Consider the following 20,798-nt stretch of genomic DNA (forward strand, 5'->3'; position numbering starts at 1 on the left):
GAGGTATTATCTCACCATGGTTTTAATTTCCATTTCCCTAATAACTAATGATGTGACCGTCTTTCCCTGTGCTTGTTGGCTATTGGTATATCTTCTCTGGAGCAATATCTAAGGACTTTATTCATTTTTAATTTGGTTATTTGTCTTTTTATTATTAATTTGTAAGAGTTACTTATATACTCTAGATTCAAGTACCTTATCGGATATATGGTTTGCAAACGTTTTATCCCACTCAGAGATCTGTCTTTTCACTTTCTGGATATTATCTGCAGCAAGAAAAAATTTTCAGTTTTGAAAATTTTCAATCATCTCTTTTATCACTTAGACTTTTGGTGTCATATCTCAACATCATTGCCTAACAACACCTGATCTTCAAGATTTACTCATGTTTTCTTCTCAGAGTTTTATCATTTTATCTCTTACATCTATGACCATTTTGAGTTAATATTTACGTCTGATGTGATTTGAGCACCCACTTCACCTTTTTGCATGTAGATGCCCAATTGTCCCAACACCATTCTTTCCGCCATTAAATTGTCTTGGCACTGGTAAAGAAGGAAACTTCTTGGGTGTCTCTTTCTCTCTACTTACAGCACGATTCACAATGAAAACTTCAGTGACCAGAAGTGTACGTGTGGGTTTCTGGGGCTCCCTACTGTGTGTCTCCTGTGTTACATTATTATCACACAGAACACTTCATTTTTGATTCTTCTGGTCACCAAAGGCGTGGGAGTTTTTCCCACACCAAGCAATTCTCTGTGATACGAGCTGGGTGTCCTACAATTCCATTCAATTCTGACAGTATCTACCTGGTGATAATCAGATTCCACATGGCAAGGGCCCAGTCCGACAAGACTGCTCCGCACTTCAGATGCCAACCGCAAAGAACAGAATAAAGGATACAGTTCAACAGTCAGACGAAGGCATAAATAGAGGAGATCTGGGAGGGTCCTGACCGCAGGAGTTTCTGTCCCCACAGAGCTGGGGTACATCACCCTCCCAGTGTGGATGTGCTCACCAGCCTGGAAGCTCCCTGAATCCCATACTACTGAGATTTTTATGGAGGCTTCCTCATACCAGCATGATGAAATATTAATTCGATTGTTCAACCCTCTCCCCTTTCTGGAAGATGGAAGGTGAGGCTGAAAATTCCAAGCTTCTAAGCATGACTTGGTCTTTCTGGTGACCAGCCCCCATACAGGAGCTCACCCAGAGTCACCTCCATGGAACAAAAGATGTCCCTAGTGTTCTTATCACTTAGGAATTTGCAATGGTTTCACGAGCTCTGTGCCAGGAACTGGGAACAGAGACCAATATATATTTCTATTATCTTACAATAGTATTATTATGAGGGTCAAATGCAATAATGTATATAAAATGCTCAGAATGGAAGCAGTTCTCAGCAGATGTGAGCTGCTATTGCTACCGCCTTGGTGGTTATAGCTGTTCTTGTTGTTATAATTATTGCTTGAACGATAACACCATTCACATGAGAGGAGAAGAAGGAATAGGTACATTTAAGTTTGGCCACATTGAGTCTGAACCATCTGGATTGGAGACATGTGAATTTGGGGGTCATCACCGTGTACATGGTGGTTGACTTCATAAGAGCTGGATAAAATCACTCAAGTTACGTGCAGATAGAAGCCTTCGGCTAAAGCCTGGGGATCATCAATATTTAAAGCAGAGGAGTCTGAGAGATGAACTTTAAATTCTTTCAAGCTCAGTGGCCATTCTTAACGTCTAATGTGTTCTCAAGAGATTAAACTGTACCCTTTCTTAATCGGTTACAAATATCTGTGTAATTTCAGAGGATTCATTCATCTGACAAGGAATAGGGTTGATAACAGTGGCTAAGAAAAAGCTGATTTGTGGATTGTGACCATGTGTTGGAGGGAAAAAGGAAATAAATATTTTGTAAGCACCTTCTATGGGCCAGCCAGTGTTAGGCACCATCATAACCATCCTTTGATGCAAGGATTATGACCCCATTTCACAGATAAGGAAACTGAGAATCAGAAGGTTAAGTGATATCTACTCTGGATCAGGTTGTATTTGTTTCAGTGTTTTAATCACATTTTTTTTATGCTATAGTTTTGGGGGTTAGTACGGATAATCTGCAGAGTTTTTCTTTTGCACAGATATCTATTTCCTAACGTCCTTCCTGACCTCCTGGACTGGTTGCCTATATATTTATCATTATGCTAAAGTCTATATATGATGCAGAAACAAGGGTTCCATGACAATAGTTTTTCACTTCAGCTGCTCAGCCAGGAGTGAGAATATCACATAGTAAGACCCCCAAAAAACCCACAAGGTAAGCAAAATTGCTGAGTAACAAACCCACTTTAAAGGTGGTCTTTCCCACCAATAATCAAGAGGCTTAGACAAATCTTTTTCACCATAGCAACAGAGGAAAGAGAATCTTGCTGCAGAATTAGCATCATAAAACCTAATACATTTGTACCTAATTAGGAAGAGACAATGGTGTAGTCAATAAAATTGATAAACATTTAACTTGGAGAAATGGCAGAGCAACAGAATTCTTTGCAATTATTCACCAGCCCTGAGTATCTATAAAAGAGCAGAATTGGCCCAAGGGAAAAAAATTAGCCTGGAAAATAGACGAATACAGATTGCAGAACAAAACAGCAAAAGAAGAGGGGAACTGGAATCACGACCAAAACATGAGTTTTGGGTTGTTTTTCTTTAACCACACCTGATTGTGAGTTGCATCAGTGACCTGGTAGGGAAGTCTTGGTCATTACCATCAGAACTAGAGTAGACACAATTTTTAGGCAGCCCGCACTTGTCTATGCGATTCACTTTCATAAGCCTTTAAATTCAGTTCTTCAAATGTTATCTCATGGATGATGATTTGAAGCACTACGTTACTTACCAGCTGCCACCTGCCAGCAACAGCTCAGTTTCTGTTTCATTTAGGCATTCCAGTGAGACTTTAAATAATTCAAGGTGAAACTATCCATTAGAAAAAAAAAATTGGAAGAAGCACTTAAAAAAGATATTCTGGAATTTCAGGCAAATGAAGGTTAATTTGATGAGTTCCAAAAGGGGTATCTCTACCTTACGTCAAATTTACTGAAGAATCAGCTGAAAATAGATGGAAAAGCACCATAATTTTTTTTTTTTTTTTGGCTTTCTGGAATCAACGTCTGCTTCCAGCTATGATGGAATAATTGGAATCAGTTTCCCTCCTGCCAAGACTCTAAAACTGAACAAAGTATATGAGACACCTGTTTTCAGGCAATAGGCAGCAAATAACTGTGATCCCTGAGAGAGGGAAGCATGAGTTGAGTCCTACATTTACCCCATCTCTTGATCTGGGGACAATTTTGCAACTATGGCATAGGATGGTCAGCCCCAGGCAGAGAGTGATAGTCTCCTGAGCTGAGGAGTCAGAGAGCTAAATTTGGGAGCTGCTAAAGCATCTGTAAATTTCAGTGCCGGGTACCAAAATTAAAGGAGCTACCTAGAAAGAGGGTGATTTCCGAGGATTCCCTCCAGATTCCCAGACGTGGGATAGACTTAATGAGCCCAGGAAGAAACTCCACAAGGTCTAGCCTAGTACAACTGCTACAGGGTTAAGACATAACAAAGATGCTAGAGGTCACACAGTCTTAGCAGATACAGGAATTCCGGCTGAGTCACAATGGAGACATCTTAGTGAACACCCTGGGTATCCTGCTAAGACAATAGAAAGACCACTGCTTACGTGTAAGAACCATGCCCTAGGGTAAGGGCCACTCTAAACCCACTCTAACAAAGCCCAAAAGCAAGTCTCAACAACATCAAAATAAACTTCCAGTATATTAACAGTCGGAACAAAATTCAACATTCTTTAAAGGAAAACAATATAAACCAGATGCTTTACAAGGATTCATTCACAATGTCAAGGATATTATCATGAATTACTGGACATGTGAAGAAGCAGAAAAATGTGACCCATTAAAACACAAGTCAATAGAAACCCACCAGAAGATGACTCAGATGTAGTCATTCAAACACAAGGACTTTAAAATGGCTATTATAAAAATGTCCAAGAATTTAAAGAAAGAGATGGACATAATGAATGTAGAGATGGTGAAATCTCAAGGAAAAACTAGAAACTCTAAAAAAGAACCAAATGGGAAACCTAGAATTGAAATTTATAGTATCTGAAATTAAAGATTTACTGGGTAGACTTAATAGCAAATTGGCAACTTCAGACAAAAAGGTCATAAATTTCCAGACATATCAATAGAAATTATCCAATGTGAAGAAAAAAGAGAAAAAAATGATTTTTAAAAACCATTTTCTCGAGCTGCAATCTCTTCTTCCCTTATTCATTTCCTTTCATGCATCTCTTTCAATTCTCTCTCTTTCCTTTTAATTTCCAGCTCAGCAATGTGTTTTATGGTCTGTTTGTATACTGCTTCTTTGAACAGCTTGAGATCATCCTCCTCCACATTTGTAGGTTTTCCTTCCTTCTTTAATTGCCCTTTTTAATCTTTCACAGTGTGTTCCAGGTATTATTTCCCTGCCTGAATTACATCCAGGGCCCTCGTCTTTTGTTCCTTGTCCAGTAGCAACTTGTAAACATTGTCCACAGCTTCAAAAGGGTTTTGTGCTCCATCAGCATCACGCTCTTTTTTCTCAGGATGCTCCAATATGAATAACTGCTGAAACTACTTTCTTATTTCTTCATCTGTCACTTCAGGATCTATCTGAAGAACATCAGGGTTCAAGTTGAAGTAGGAGGAACCAGGACAGGTCAATCTTTCAATCTCATTTTTGGACTTTAGAACGGAATCTCTCTTCTTTATTTGTTTCACCTCACAGTAGAAGGTCATAAATGCTTCCTCTGTGCTACCCCCTCCACCCCAAGCCTGCTCACTCCTACAGCCACCATTTCCCCAACTCGTTCACCACGTGACTCTTCCTCTTCTTTTCTATTATGTGCATTTAATGCTATACATTTCCCTCTTAGCACTGCTTTCACTGTATCTCATAAATTTTGATGAATTCTATTTTCAATTCAATTTAGTTCAAAGCATTTTAAAATTTCTCTTGAGATTTCTTCTTTGACCCTTGTGTTATTTGGAACTATGTTGTTTAATCTCCATGTATTTAGGGATTTTCCAGCTATCTTTTTATTTTAATTCCACTGTGATCTAAGAGTACGCATTGTAAGATTTCTAGTCTTTTAAATTTGTGAAGGTGAGTTTAATGTCCCAGAATGTGGTCTACCTGGTGAATGTCCTACACAAGCTTGAAAAGAATGTGTATTCTGCTGTTGTTAGATGAAGTATCCTATAGATGTCAATTATATCCAGTTGATTGATGGTGTTTTTGAGTTCAACTATGTATTGACTGATTGTCTGGCTGGTAGATCTGTTCAGTATATGCAGAGGGGCACCAAAGTCTGCAAGTGTAATAGTGCATTAATCTATTTGTCCTTGCAGTTCTATCAGTTTTTGCCTCATGTGGTTTGACACTCTGTTGTCAGTTGCATACACATTAAGCATTGTTATATCTTCTTGGAGAGAAGAGACCTGGTGTGATTATGTTAATACCAGACAAGGAAGACTTCCAAACAAGGAGTATTATCAGAGATTAAGTAGAAATTTTATAACAACAAAAGGGTCAATCAGTCAGGAAGGCATAACTATCTTACATGTATGTGAACCTTAGAGCTTCAAAATACATGAAGCAAAAACTGTCATAACTAAAGATAAATAGGCAAATCTACAATCCTGGAGAGAATAAGTGATAAAACTATTGGACCAAAAAGTTAGTACATGCGTTAGTTTTCTCTTGCTGCATAAAAAATTTTCACAAAGAGGTGGCTTAAAACAACATAGTTTTGTAGGTCACAAGCCAGGGTGGTCTTAAATGGGTTCTCTCCCAAGTGTCTCACAAGGCCAAAATCAAGGTGTCAGCCACTCTGGGCTCTGTAGCCTCTGGGAAAAGTCACTTCTAGGGTCGTTCAGATTGTTGGCATAATTCAGTTACTTGAAGCTGTAGGACTGAGGTCCCTGTTTCTTTGCTGGCTGTTAATCAAGGCCACTCTCAGCAACTAGAAGCTACCTGCTTCCCTTGCCACCTGGGCCCCTCCATCTTCAAAGCCAGCACCTCTTCCTCACACTTGAAATCTCTCTGACTTCCTCTACTTCCACTACTAGCCAGGGAAAACTGTCTGATTCTAAAGAGTTCATGTAAATGGAGCACATCCACTGGGATAGCCTCCCTAATTTTTTTTTTTTTTTTTTATGGTACCCGGGCCTCTCACTGCCACGGCCTCTCCCGTTGCAGAGCACAGGCTCCGGACGTGCAGGCTCAGCGGCCATGGCTCATGGGCCCAGCCGCTCTGCGGCATGTGGGATCCTCCCGGACCAGGGCATGAACCTGTGTCCCCTACATCGGCAGGCAGACTCTCAACCACTGTGCCACCAGGGAAGCCCAGCCTCCCTAATCTTGAGGTCAACTGATAAGTCATTTTAAACGTGTAGGGGAAGAAAAATACCTTTCCCCTAGCCTTCTAAGTTCTGGGGTTACTATAATAAAATACAGATTAAGAAGAGAAAAACAAACTAAAGTTTATTACATGTATAGCTCTTGGGAGAGATAACCAGAGAAATGAGAAATCCTCAAGGAATGGGCTTAGAATTCAGGCTTAAATATCATGATCTTCAGCTAAAAACAGAGAAAGAAGGATGTGGTGGAGGCCAGTTATGGGAGTGATCAGGAAAAGTAAGGTAAATAAAAGTAAGACTAGTTATGCAGACTTAAGCTGGTACCTCATCCATTGATAAGAGTCTCTTGTGATTTATAGTCATCCTTCTCTTCCAGGTACAGAGAAGGAGAAACTCTTACAAACGGAGATTTCCTTTGTAAATGTAAACTCCTCCTGTAAAAGGGTAACTTCTACTTTAGTTTCAGAGCTTCTCCTGTGTCTTCTGTTTCTCAAAATAATCAGTTCAAAATAATCCTTAGGACAAGGAGGCGTATTCTGGGGCGCCATATTTTGGTCTCTTCTACAATTGCATCTATAAAAGCCTCTTTGTCACGTAACGTAATTGAATCATGGGAGTAACACCAGGGAGTGGAGGTCATAGGGCCCCTCTATGCGTCTTTCTTCCTATCCCAGTAATCATGATATGGCAGATCTGAATAACACAATCAACATGACCCAATTGGCATTTATAGAACACTCGCTCCTAAAGTTAATTATAAGATCTAGCTATTCCACTTCTAGGTACCACCCAAGAAAAATGAAACCTTCTGTCCATAAAAAGATTTTTATATGAATATTCACGATATTGTATAATTAACAAAATAAAAGATTTTAATGATGCCATTAAAGCATATGCCTCCTCGTAATAAAAATAAAGGCAATTAGAAACTCCAGGAAATTTCTCTTTTTCTGAAGTCTCTGGAGAAACATGAGAGAGCCAGAGAAGCTGTTAAATAAATGTTTGGAAGGATGCCCTGGTGCTCTCTTTCTTTTCTTCCTTCTTTGGACGGTCTTAGCTACAGACTTCCGTCTAGCGGTAGCCAGACGGGTATCGCATTTCGTCCAAAGTCGGGATGGTGCACATCTTCAAGGCAGAAAAGAAGTGGTGAGAGAAGCATCCACAGGTGATGGGCAGATTCCACATGTGTGGTGGTGATGCCACTGGTGGTGGTGTGCGTGTGCGTGTGCTTCTGTGTGATGGGAGGAATGGACTTTGTTATTGGAACCGAGCAGGACCCTGCAGGGCCCTCCCCGGTGCCAAAGTCACTCCATGTCCCATTTCTTGTTTGTATAAAAAGGCTTTGGTCTCCTAGGCCTTCCTTGAGTTCCCAAGAGCAGATTCAAGCAGTTACTAATTAAGGAAGTGAGGCAATGCAGGAACAAAGGAAAAGCAGTTAAGCAAGAAAAGTAATGAGAGCTTAAGCAATAGTTCAGTGATAAAACAGAGTCCTAGTTCCCCTCAAGGGATGTACGTAACCATCTGACACAGATCTTTGAGTTGTTCTGCAAAAACTGAGACCACCACCCAGGTGGAAGACGGTGACCACATGCTGACCACAAGCACATAGACCCCAGACTAGTTGGAACCAGAAGTTTAATGATTAAGATTCTCAAAACACCACCAAAAACAACCAATCAGAAGAGAGACCACAAGCTGCAACCCTCACCCAAAACGTTGCCTTTAAAAACCCTTTGCTGAAAACCATCAGGGAGTTTGGGTCTTTTGAGCATGCGTTGCCTCTTTTCCTTGCTCGGCCCTGCAATAAACGCTGTACTTTCCTTCACCACAACCTAGTGTCAGTAGATTGGCTTTGCTGCACGTTGATCGAGGAGACCCAAAGCCAGGTTCGGTAACACTATTTCCACTATGGGTGGGAGGCAGCCTGGGCTATGGGATGCTTCTGGGACAGCTGTAACTACTGCTGTGATTTCTCTTAGCCATTTTTAATGTTGCCACAATGGGATTATTATTGGTGGGGGGGAACGGGCAAGGGGAGGGAGGGACATGTTTGCAAAATCTTAATTAGGGATTTTGCCATATATCTAGCTCTTTAGGAATAGGGTCCCCTGCACCCCTCTGGAGCTACAACCTATAAATTGTCTCACCCCTTATGTGCCTAAGTAGGAGAAAATAGACACATAATTTTAATCGTGTGCATGTGTGCCTATGATTGGTATCTCAGCTCGATTCTAAATCTAGCTGATTCATTCTGCAAGTGACAGCAGGGCTTTCAAACTGGTAGAGTAGCTCTTGGAAAAGCTCTGTGCTTCAGGGCTGAAGTGGGTCCTGGGAAAGAACTGAATTCTCCTCTCCTGTGTCCCTTCTCTCACTGCCCACAGCTGGAGATAAAGCTTTCCTGGTCCACTCTTCCCTAGTCTGGGCAGTTTGCAATCAGCACACTTCCCTCCTAGTTCTTTGGGCTAGTTCTACCTTTCCAGGGAGCATAGCTTTTTTACCCTATTGCTCTGATGGGTTTTTCCAACTACCTCTGAGAAGACTAGGGACCCCATACAGATGCATTCGCAGCTGATTGTAAGGCTAGAAGGTGGACAACAGGCTAGCAGAGCCCCAGACCCTCTATCCCCCTCACCGCTTCCTGCCCCCATGGAGTATCTTGCTTTTATCTGTTTCATATATAAGCTGTCACAGAAGGGAGATATCTATTGAAGAAAGCATTAGGCGGTTCTCCCCGCAAAATATTGAAACCAATAATATTCTAATGTTTGAAGACGGTCTTCCTAGAATACTTGTGAAGAAAACCATACTTCCAGAAGCTTCTGCTTATCTCCAATGATACGTGTTTCTTTCCTTATGCAAAGAATTTTTACTTACTCTTGGGCATAAATACTTGATGCTTATCTGAGGACCAACTTTGGATTAGAGCTTTGTCATAGAAAGTACACGAATGTATATACATACCAGCAAAAAACTGTTTACAGTTTCAACCGAATGATGAACCCTGTCCTCGTACTCCAGGCTTGTCCTTCCGTTTTCAGTTTACCTGGTCCATGCTGGCATCAGTGTTTAAATACCGTCATGTTCTGGCAATGCTCTTTAAAATAGCTGTGACAGCTTTTTACAATTTAATTTTGTTGCTATTATTGTATTTATTAGTTTTATTATTATATAAGTCAAATATTACAGAAAGCTTATAAAATAAAGAGAAGCAAAATCAAACAAATACTTAAAACGCCTGTAATCCCAACGCCGGGGGAGAAGCAGAGATGACATTTTGATTACTTCCTTCCAGTCCCTTTGAAAAACATTTTTAACAATAAAAATGGGATCATGTGAAGTTTTAACTTGTTTTTTTTTTAAATTTAGTGATATAGTTGAGTATTTTTCCATTTAGTACTCTTCAAAAACCTTATTCCGAATAGCAGGATGGAATTTTATCAGTCATTCATCCAAGCCTTGCTGGTTGGTAGTTACTTCCAATTTTCTACAACTATGAACAATGCAACAATAAACGTCTTTGAAGCAAAATTTAATTCTTTGCCTACATTCAAGATTACTTCCCTAAGGTAAATCCCTTGCAGTGTTATTTTCGTACATATTCCCAAAGTGCTCTTCATTTCATTTTATATACCACCGCCTCTCACCCTCCCAGCAGTACGGAGGATTACCATATCACTGATCTGTGCAGACTCTGTATAATAATAATAATTATTATTATTTACTAACATGATAGGCAGGAAATAGCTTATTGCCATTTACACTTGTATTTCTTTGGTTACTAATTTTACTGCCCTTTTTCATAGGCTTATTAGTCAAATATCTTTCTGCTTTTTGGATATTTCCACTTGGACGTTCCCCAGGCACCTCCAGTTGATACACCCAAAAGTTAACTCAGGGCTTCCCTGGTGGCGCAGTGGTTGAGAGTCCGCCTGCCAATGCAGGGGACACGGGTTCGTGCCCCGGTCCGGGAAGATCCCACATGCCGCGGAGCGGCTGGGCCCGTGAGCCATGGCCGCTGAGCCTGCGCGTCCGGAGCCTGTGCTCCGCAGCGGGAGAGGCCACCACAGTGAGAGGCCCGCGTACCACAAAAAAAAAATAAAATAAAAATAAAGAGCTTTCACACATTTACAAAAAAAGGCTGAAAAATTTTCAGCTTTCCTTGAAAAGCTGAAGATCTGGTATCATTGACCGACTTCCCCATCCGGAAATACTCTTCTGGAGGGAGCTGGCGAAGAGCTGGGAGCTGCCCATATTCCCCACAGTCCTTTTGTCCTTTTAGTAAAGGATAATTGTGAAGCAAGGGTAACAGTCATGACTCTCCGGCAGATATAAAAATGAACACATTAAAGATTGTGTTTAATTCATTCCTGAGGAGAATGGTGAGGTGTTACAACCAGTACAAAGGAGAATCCAAAGCTCAGGAATCTTGAAAAGAAAAAAACAAAAACAAACTCAGGAATCTTGAAATAAACATGCCATTGGAGGCAAAACTGGGGGAGACAGGTCAGCTGAAACTCCATGGCAGAACTTACATGTATATAGACAAGAATTACTTTGCATTGATAAACAGAATATTGCCTGTCATTATCAGTAAACAACGACGTCATAATCATCAGTGATTGCAGCCCTCCAACAGTGAGCTGGTGAGCCCTGAGGGAACTCAGGAAGGAAACAAAGCATGCCTGCCATCTAGCAGCCATCAGACTGCAGCCACTCCCCACGGTGAGCCCCGAGGAAACTCAGGATGAGAAAACGCAGGATACTCGCCCCAGATAGCTGAGGTGCATATCAAAGGAATGATCTCAGTGAGCCCAGACTCTTGCATCTTCCCAGACATAGAAAAGCGCTAAATTCCTTAACTTGAAATGTCTAGTTTTCTTTTATTAACAGTAACCTTTTGTTCCTACGACTTGCCCTTTGTTGCAGAACTCTCGTATATCCTCGCTCTCCCCTGCCTTCTTGGAGCAGTTTTCTCAGGGTTACTTGAGATGCTGCCTCCTGGGCTTGAAGCCCGAAAAATTCCCACCAAATAAAACGTAACTCCCAACTTTTAGGTTGTTGAGTATATTTTTTTAGTCAACAGCATTGTTATTGGTTATCTACAGCTTACAGAGTTGTAAAGCATCTCCCTAGAATCAAAATCAGCTAACCTGGACCTCATCCAGTCTAGACTCCAGGCAATGCAGTTTTCCACGGAAGCACAAATTTTCCCCTATGCTTCTGTTTCCCATTGTCCTATTTACGGACTGCCTGGACTCAGAAGCGTTTGTCCACCCGGATCCTACAGAGCTGTCATTTCTCTCGTTTTTACTCAGTTCCTTCAATTATAAAATGTACAGATTGGCATAGATAATCTCTAAACTACCTTACAGCTCTTTAATTCAAATATCTTCTTTTTTCATCCACGCCGCACAGCATGCGGGATCTTAGCTCCCCAACCAGGGATCGAACCCGCGCCCCCTGCATTGGCAGCACAGAGTATTAACCACTGGACCACCAGGGAAGTCCCGTAATTCAAATTTCTTAGGGCAGCTTCCATCCAACACTCCCAACACACATCATCTCCATAAATTATTCATCCTTATTCACATGCTTATCAGTGAGGTGTAGCTACCCTCATTTGTGCTAAGGTGATAATGGGTGATGTTTTATTAATATGATGCTGTATCCTCTGCAACATGTATTTCTACAGCTTCAATTACCACCCAAACCATCATTTTTGTGAAAATACCTCACAACACTCAGCTCCAAACACCTGCTGCTTCAGACACCTGAAGTCAGCAAAGATCTTCACCCCATAAGACTGTACCCTTTTCCCCAATCCCCACCCCCGCCCCCGGCCCCCCTTGGCCCAGTCCCAGAGAGAGGACAGCCTCTGTTGGCAAACTGGGGATGAAAATAAGTGAAGGCTGAAAAAAGTAGCAACCACACTATCTTCCTGGACCCCAGCTGGGGGGCAGAGAAGAGAGTTAGGGTACCAAGCTAGAATTTGAATGATTACACAACACTGGGCGTCCTGATGACCAAATAGAGCCTATTATATCTTGGGCTTTTATTACAAAATTGAAGTGATTATTGCCTGAACAAGACCAGAACAATCTGGGGTCAGATGGAGTTTTCACCTAAGAATAAGGAAAGAATCTCCCCACCCCATTCATTCATCAATTCATTCACTCAGCAAATATTTATAGAGCGCCGAGTAGGTGCCTAGGCCTGTCTTCAACTCTGCTTTCCATTCCTTCTACCTCCCATGCTCCCCACAGCCTTCCAGAATTACATCACTGTGTCTGAGGCATGAGACAGATGGGCTCCAGCCTAGGCATTTACAACTGGCCTCCTGTTTACATTTCCTGAAGAAGGAGGCAGGCGGGCTCTAGGCTAGATAGTTACAACCAGCCTCCTGTGTGTACTTCGAGGTGGAAATAACAACAGGAACGAGGTAAAGAGCTGGACTTTGTCTCCTGTGGACACTTTAAGGTAGCAGTCATGGCGGGGGCAGAGAGGGGCTAAAACCTTGCTTGAGCAAAAGATCAAGAGGTCTCGTATTTCCCATCCTTGGGGCAAGGGAGACACTGCACATGCGCAGAAAGGCTCCTTAGGGGTCAAAAAGGCGGGGGCTCCACCCCAGAATAGGTGGTGACAAGCCTCCCCCCACCTCCCCATAGGCCTCCGGGCTGGCATCCATCTCGAAAAAAGTTGCGCAGGCATGTTGAGGAGTGCCCTAGGGCAGGGCAGGCGTGGAAAAGAAATGAGATTATTGGCCAAAGGTAAACAAAGACCCGGAAGAACTGCCCTGTATAAAGGACGTAACCGTCTCTTTACTGCGTTCCTCGTCATTAGGGAGGATGCCCACAGCCTTCCTCTCTGGTGTGTACCTCTGCTTTGCTCTGTCTTAACTAAAGAAACTGTTTCTCCGTGAGCTCTCCCACATGTTGTGCTGTGTCTCTAATAATAAACTTTGTACTTGTTTTTACAGTTTTTGCCTCCTTGAAACAAGCTTGCTTTCAAGCAGGGGTAAGAGTCAGGGAACCTTTGCTTCTAGCCTCTAGCCCTTGCTGGTCTAGTGGCTAGGATTCCTGGTTTTCATCCAGCCTATCCAGGTTCGATTCCTCAGCAGGGAGCTAAGATCTTGCTTCAAGCCACCACTCACTGCTGTCTCTCCGAGATCATGAGCATGTCTTTCTCCTGAGTGCCCTTAAGTCAGAACCAGCTCAGCTACTTACTAATGGGATAAGTTACCTTCATTAAGCTGCTGTTGCCATCACTTTGAAAACAGGGATCCCTCCCTGCCTTAAGAAAGGCAGCTACTACTTATTAAGTCAGGAAATGAATGTATGGACTCAGTCATGGCATTGCTACTTAAATGATAACAGCTAACATTTACCTAGTATTCACTGTGTGCCAGGCTCAGCACTCAGCATCATCTCATTTAATTCCTCACCACAGTCCTCCGATGTAGGTGTTTGTAGGTATTATTATCATCACATCCATTTTACAGACAAGGAAATTGAGGCTGAGAAAGAGAGGTTAGGGATTTGTCTCCCAGCTAAGAGGTGGAGTTTTGCATAGAGCTTACCTGCTAAACCACTGGGCATCACCCCCAAGGTAAGGGCTAAACTCCTCTCTCCTTCCCCTCCCCCAACACACTGTAACCACCTGACTCTCACACCCCAGTGCATCTCTCAAGCCCCCAGTGCATCGCTGACGCTGTTCTCTTCACGCTCAGTGACAGCTCCCTCCTCACCCAAACACTCACACACCAGCTCACACCTGTCCCCTGGTTATGCTCAAGACAGCTTTAGAAATCCATTTCTGGTGGTTTTCTTCTTCAAGCTCTCAGAGCCCTTCACAGGTATGCCATACACACTCCCACTCTAGAACTTCTATTTGTCCTTAGGATAAAGGTCAATGTGACCTTAGAGCTGAGGCAGGAGATAGATAGGCCCCAGGCTGAACAGCTGGAGTTTGTCCCCTGTGGACAGATACTCCAAGATGAAGAGGAGAAGCTGAGCCCCGCCTAGATAGAGACCACATAGTTCTCATTCTCGAGGTCAAGGAGACCTTCCCGACTATACATGCGCAGAAAGCCTTCCTGGAGGTCGAAAAGGGAGTGATGTCACCCGACCCATAGGCCTCTTCGCTAGAATCCATCTTGGCTAAGAGATATGCTCGCATACACGGGAGACCCTCAGATAAACCAAATACGGACTCAGAACCAGGCAAAGCAAGATGATTGGCCAAAGGACACCTGGAAGAAATGCCCCATATGAGCGATTCAAACTACCACGAGGGCACGACTCTCTCTCTGAGCCCACCCGTGTGTCTATCCACACATACTCTTTTTTCCTCCTAATAAACACTTTACTTGTTTCGCTACTTTCTGTTTCTTTGTGGAAATTCGTTTTCTGCAAAGCTGTACAGGCAGGGCCTTGTCACTGGCCCCTGGTCTCATGAATAGGATTCAGTGTTCTCGCTGCCGCAGACTGACTTCAGTCTCTGGCTGGGAACCGAAATCCTGCTACAAGCTGCTGCAGGCCAAGGCCACCGGAGATCAGAGTCAAGCAAAGCCAAGGGAGATACACAGGAGGGCCCAGGAAGACAGGAACTTAGAATCTGGACTAGGAACTTAGAGTAGGATCACAGGATACATACATGTAAGTAAAGTATAAATGACAATGTCATGATAAGAGGGGCGGTTGAAATCAGCTTTGATGATCAGGTCATATGCACCTTGAATCCAGAGAACATGGGCCACAAATGCACCCCTAGGAGAGCAGGAATTGAAGTCCCTGTAGGAAGAGCCCCTATAGATGGACACTCAACTCATCCCTCCTCGCCGTGGAAAGAATCACCCTGGACATGTGTATCCCAGATCTTGCGCCCAGGACACATCCCTGGTCCCACGCGATCTCCGTGCACTAAGGAGGGAACTCCTAAAAGCTTGGGACGGTACAATTGTTTCCTAAGTCGGAAAAGGTCTTCAACCTCCAGACGCCTTAAAATTAAATACACAGAACGAATTCAAATCTCATTCCTGTTTGTGCTAAATTTGAGGATAACTGCACATATGTGCTATTGAAAGTATCTGTAATTTTAAAGAATTGAGCATTTTGGAGTCTGACAAATTTATCTTAAGATTCCAATTTCAAATGTGCACTTTATTAACTCAGACTTAGATTTTTAAGTTGAAAGGGATGAGAATTCTGCTAAGTTTGTAAATAGTATCATGATTGCCAGACTTGAAGGTTAATATCTATACAATTATTAGCTTCACTACAATTTTTTAAATATGTGGGAAGGCTTTGTATATTGGTCAGTTGCAAAACGTAGCCAAAAATGTATTAAATTTAAAAATGAGTTTAAAATAACTAAGAAAATTCAAGTAACTAAATTATAAGAAACCCTTAAAACTAATTGCTAAATTCACTAGCTTTATAAACAATTAGAATTGTGGGCTGAAATTTTAAAAGTTTAAAGGTTAGTTTTATTTATTGCTTCAATAAATTACATAATTTGAAAATTTCTCAACTGATAAACTGCCCTTTGGGAAACTGAAAAATCTAACAATGATTACTGTTTATATGTCTGTTTCCTGCCACTAAACAATGAATTCATTGAGTAGAAAGCAACTTCTTCCTTATATCCCCGTCAGCTGGCACAAGAAAGGCCAGAAGAGTAGGCCACCCATGGTAAGTACACCAGCAGTGAAGGTTTATTGCTCACTAAATGCCAGTGTGAAGTCAAATCAGGCTACACGTTGGATCTGTTTCTTTTACTTGAACCTTTGCTCTCCGCAGCTTCTGTTCACTAAAAGGATACTGTCTCTACATAACGGCCTGCCTCGGGGAACCCTGCTCCTCTGCCTGAATGTTAAACCAAAGTGCCTTTCTTTAGGGAAACATCCGGACCTGTCTACCTGTGGATGGCTGCAAGAAAGAAGAAATTAACACATTCCCTCCAAGAGGGGGGCCATTCCAGGGTATATTTGCAAAACTTATGACCTTTTTCCTTTACTTCCTCATCTCCTCCCCCTCTCTGTGCTATAAAAGAAACTGGCATCCAAACCCCCATAGGATGGTTTTTGGGAGACACTAGTCTGCCATCTTCTGGGTCTGCTGGCTTTCCGAATAAAGTCGTATTCCTTGCCTCCACACCTTGTCTCCAATTCACAGGCCTGTTGTGTGGCGAGCAGAGAGAGCTTAGACTTAGTAACACCAGGACTGTGATGTGTGCTTTACTCACAGGATTTCACGGGATCCTCACCGCAACCTGTGACGACCTGAAAAAGTTAAATCAAGGTCAATTCACAAAGCCAGGGAGTGTTGGAGCCAGGGCTGAATCCGGGCTCCCTGACTTCAGGGCTGCATCTTCCCTTAACTTCTCTGTTACTAGTTGAATGGATGAAATTCTTTAACGGTGGGACTTCTGACAATCGTTTGAGCTGAGGAAATCACATGCGTGTGCTGGAGACATGGGTGTGATTGTCCCGTGTGAACAAGCGACCAGGACAGCGACAGCGGATCTTGGAAGAGCTTCCTGGGACCGAGCTGAGGAACCGAAAAAGCTGAGTTTTCTTGAAAAGACAGAGAACGTGGAGCTTCTGGAAGGAAGGAGATAAGGGGAGGGATGGAGAAGAAAGCCACCTCATTTAGGGCTGGTTGACGTGAAGTGAAACCCCAAACAGCCCCCCACCGAAAGCTTGGTTATTGTGCTAATTTGTGGCAAATGACGAACAGCAAGTCCACGCTTTAATTTACCGGCTAAGTTAGCACTCAGAGATGGACAGATACAACAGTGGCCTTTTGCATTTTGAACCTCAAGCGTGTCCTCTATTGAAGAGTGTGCCGTTGGGGAGAGAATCAGACGTAAAGAGGGAAGGCTGGCTGGACGACGGGGTGCCCTGGGCCCGACGGAAAAGCCAACAGAGGCGTGTGTTGCACAGCTGGTAGCAAGTCAGGGGAATACCACACTCTGCTCAAATGGTGTTTCAGGCGTTGACCATGGTTTACCATTAAAACATGGTCACCTTCCTACCGTACAGCACGGGGAACTCTACTCAATACTCTGTAATGGCCTATATGGGAAAAGAATCTAAACAAAGAGTGGATCTATGTGTATGTATAACTGATTCACTTCGCTGCACACCTGAAACTAACACAACATTGTAAGTCACCTATAGCCCAATAAAATTTAAAGTAAACAAATAATTTTTAAAAATTTTAAACAAAACCAAACCATGGTCACCTTGCCTAAACCCAGCTCCCAAGACACAATGGCAACACACCTTCAAAGATGTCCCCGGCAGGGGTCACAGTGGTCGTTCTCAGCAGGTGTGACACAGCCCCTGGAGGGCACCCTGGAAATCTGTGGGTGCAACCTTTATCACAATGATGGAAGGGGACTGTGGGCATTTAGTGGGGGTGGACATAGCACAGTAAGTCAGAACACACAAATCAAGACTTGAAACATCTCACGTGACTTAAAAACCCATTTATACTCACCTGAACTGCAAATTTAACTGTTTGACAGATATAAGGGATTTCTGGTACGGGGTTAATACATGTTGAGTTTTCTAAGAATGTGATTTACTATATAAATCTAGGGCAAATTAGATTTTGTTTTGTTCTGAACTTTACAAGAAGCTGCTCACTAATGCAGAAGCTGACATCAGGAAGAGCAACGAAGCTCTCGGCAGTTAAGTGGCCAAGATAGACGGACCCTCTCTGCAGCCCTGACGTCAGGGAGCCTGGATTCAGCCTTCACCCCAACACTCCGTGGCTGTGTGAACTTGACCTTGATTTAACCCTTTTGGGTCATCACAGGTTGTGGTAAGGATTTCGTGAGATGGTGCGGGTAAAGCACACATCACAGTCCTGGCATTTAGTGACCAATAAATATTAGCTGCTAGTGTATCATGCATGGGTGACCTACTCTTCTGGCCACATCAGGCCAGTGTACCTGTGTGCCTATGGTGACTGCCCACATGAAGGCAAGCAGTTGACCACTTCACTATGCCCTTCAGTGCAACTGTGCTCACATCATCACTGGAGTACATGTTATTTTATTATGGGTGTATTATTCTCCTTTAATGCCTTGTTTATATGAGATAAGGCATTATGTTTTGATTACATGTTAGATAGGTTATAATAATACAACTTTCATAAAAGAATAATTAATAAAGGATGTATTACAAAATATAAAAAGGGGGCATCAGGTGTGACAGGAAAGAACCATCTTGGGTAAATTATGGTTTTAGAGAAAGCAAGTATGCAACATCATGAGTTAGGATACAAACCGATGAGAAATAGCGTTGCTAGAACACACAGATACTGTACATCACACAATTATCATGTTTTCAAATCAAATCCACCCATCTGTGTGCCTGCTGGCTGGCTTGTGGCTGGCAGAAGTATCCTCCAAACCAACAAGATATCTCTTAACTGAAGAAAAAAAGGGAAGCAGGGTTGGACTCCTTTCCCTAAAAGACTGATTCTCACGTATTAGTGTGCATGAGGATAAACCGGCATGTTTAAGGAAAATAAAACTCCCAGGCCCTTTCATCAGATTCTTTTTTTTTTTTCAGATTCATCATGTAATATTGTTTTATTTTTTTCCTCCAGTTTCACTGAGATTTAATTGACGTGCATCACTGTCTCTAGAGGTCCTGACTCAGCAGGTCTGGGGTGGGGCTCCACCGCTTGAATTAGTAACGGGAGTCACACTCCTGAGATGCAGCGTTTCTGCACATCAGTGCTTTTCACACCACTGTGCACAAAAATCTCCCGGGGACGTTTTAAAAATGCAGATCCTGATTCAACAGATCAGGATGGGCCTGCCTTCCCGACAAGCTCCCAGGGGGTGCTGACGCTTCTGGTCCAGAAATCACACTTTTGTCCATCCGGGGACAAAAGATTCTGGAGCATGCAGAGGGGTCAGGGAGAGAACGCACGTAAGCACTCACGTTCCTCCCTCCGCAAGGCTGAGGCGGACATTACTGTAAATGAACAGGGCTTTCACTGACCTTCCCACCCCACAGACTGAGGCGCTGCACCGCGGTCGGCTGCATGACCAACCCTGGGCCGCCGAGGAAGGTGGTGCATTAGCTTCACCACAAACCCTGGGAGTCTGTCATCACACTGTCCTGAGGGACTTGCCGCCACTGAACCAACTGTGCACCTGGATCTCGGCTGTGAGGCTGACAACTTATGCAAACAGTCCTAATTCCGACGCGCTGGCGCTCCTTTACGCGGCAGGGGATCCCTGTGCACCCACGTGTCTGAAACCGTCTAGAGGCTGTCCTAACCGCAGGCGGGCAGAGGCCTCGGCAAGTTCAGAGCTGGGCAGAAGACTATGGAATTATTGCAGGTAGTCGGAGGGTCCATGGCTACAGACAACGGTTTTCCATGTATGTCCTATATTTTAAATGTGTGTAGAGATCATTAAGATAAACGTTTAAAAATACCCAAAGTATGGGTAAGTTCAGATTAGTTATGGGACGTTGTGTCTTTTCTCAATTAGCGTTTATTAAAAGGCATCATATATCACACGGGGGCTTCACAATATTCCGACCTTAAAAAGCGGTTCTCATCTTCCGGAACATTCACAACAAGTGGCCTGACAGAAGGACATTCAAATCTTCCAGGATTTCAGAGAATAAGATATATAGGTGTCAGCATTAAATATATAAATTTAAAGAAAATAATGCTCAAATTCTAGATGGCTGAATCTCTCCCTTTGTAAATCAAGAAAGAAAATGTTGGCAAAGAATTTGATCTCAGATGTTTTAATAGGGGCTCTTAGGCACTATGTACAGGATTCTCTGCCAAAGGTGGCCTGGTCGCTAGTGACCCGAATGACACCAAAAAACAAGGGCAGCTCAGGGGCCACTAAACAGTGGCTGTCTTGGCCGGCTTCACATCTTCAATCTCAGAAGACAGCCAGCGGTACGTGCGGTGACGTCGCAGCACCTCGATGGCCTTGAGCTCCAGGGGCGTGGCCTGAATACCCAGGTCTTCCAAGCCGGGCAGGTGAGGCAGGGTCATGTCTGTGATGTGAACCTGTGAGTAAACAAGACGCGCAGAGAGCACTGAAAAGCGGCCAGGGACACGGAGTGCTGGCCTCGCAAACACTCCAACCCGCAAACCGGCCTGAGTCCCGCTGCTGAGACTTCACAGGGTTCAAAGGATACGGGGCAGGGGTTGATGCCCAGAACCACTGAAAGCAGACCACAGAAAAGGGCTTGTGGAGGGAAAGGCAAGTGTCAGCTCAAGGTCTATCCGCGAGGACAAAACACAGGCTCCGGTGAGGGTTAAACAGCAGTCAGTC

General features: G+C 43.2%; 1 protein-coding gene and 1 pseudogene across 1 annotated transcript in view; both read right to left on the reverse strand.

Moving 5' to 3' along the window:
* Positions 1-4,301: 4,301 nt before the first annotated feature.
* Positions 4,302-9,525, reverse strand: LOC115840956 (dnaJ homolog subfamily C member 8 pseudogene; annotated as a pseudogene).
* Positions 9,526-18,637: 9,112 nt separating this feature from the next.
* Positions 18,638-20,798, reverse strand: part of NDUFA9 (NADH:ubiquinone oxidoreductase subunit A9) — a 31,333-nt gene continuing 29,172 nt past the window's right edge. The window contains exon 11 of the mRNA XM_030834671.3: positions 18,638-20,530. Within this exon, the coding sequence (XP_030690531.1) occupies positions 20,360-20,530 (171 nt within the window). The 3' untranslated portion in view covers positions 18,638-20,359. The remainder of the gene's footprint in view (positions 20,531-20,798) is intronic.

This window comes from Globicephala melas, chromosome 10, assembly GCF_963455315.2.
Source record: "Globicephala melas chromosome 10, mGloMel1.2, whole genome shotgun sequence".
Taxonomy (NCBI): domain Eukaryota; kingdom Metazoa; phylum Chordata; class Mammalia; order Artiodactyla; family Delphinidae; genus Globicephala; species Globicephala melas.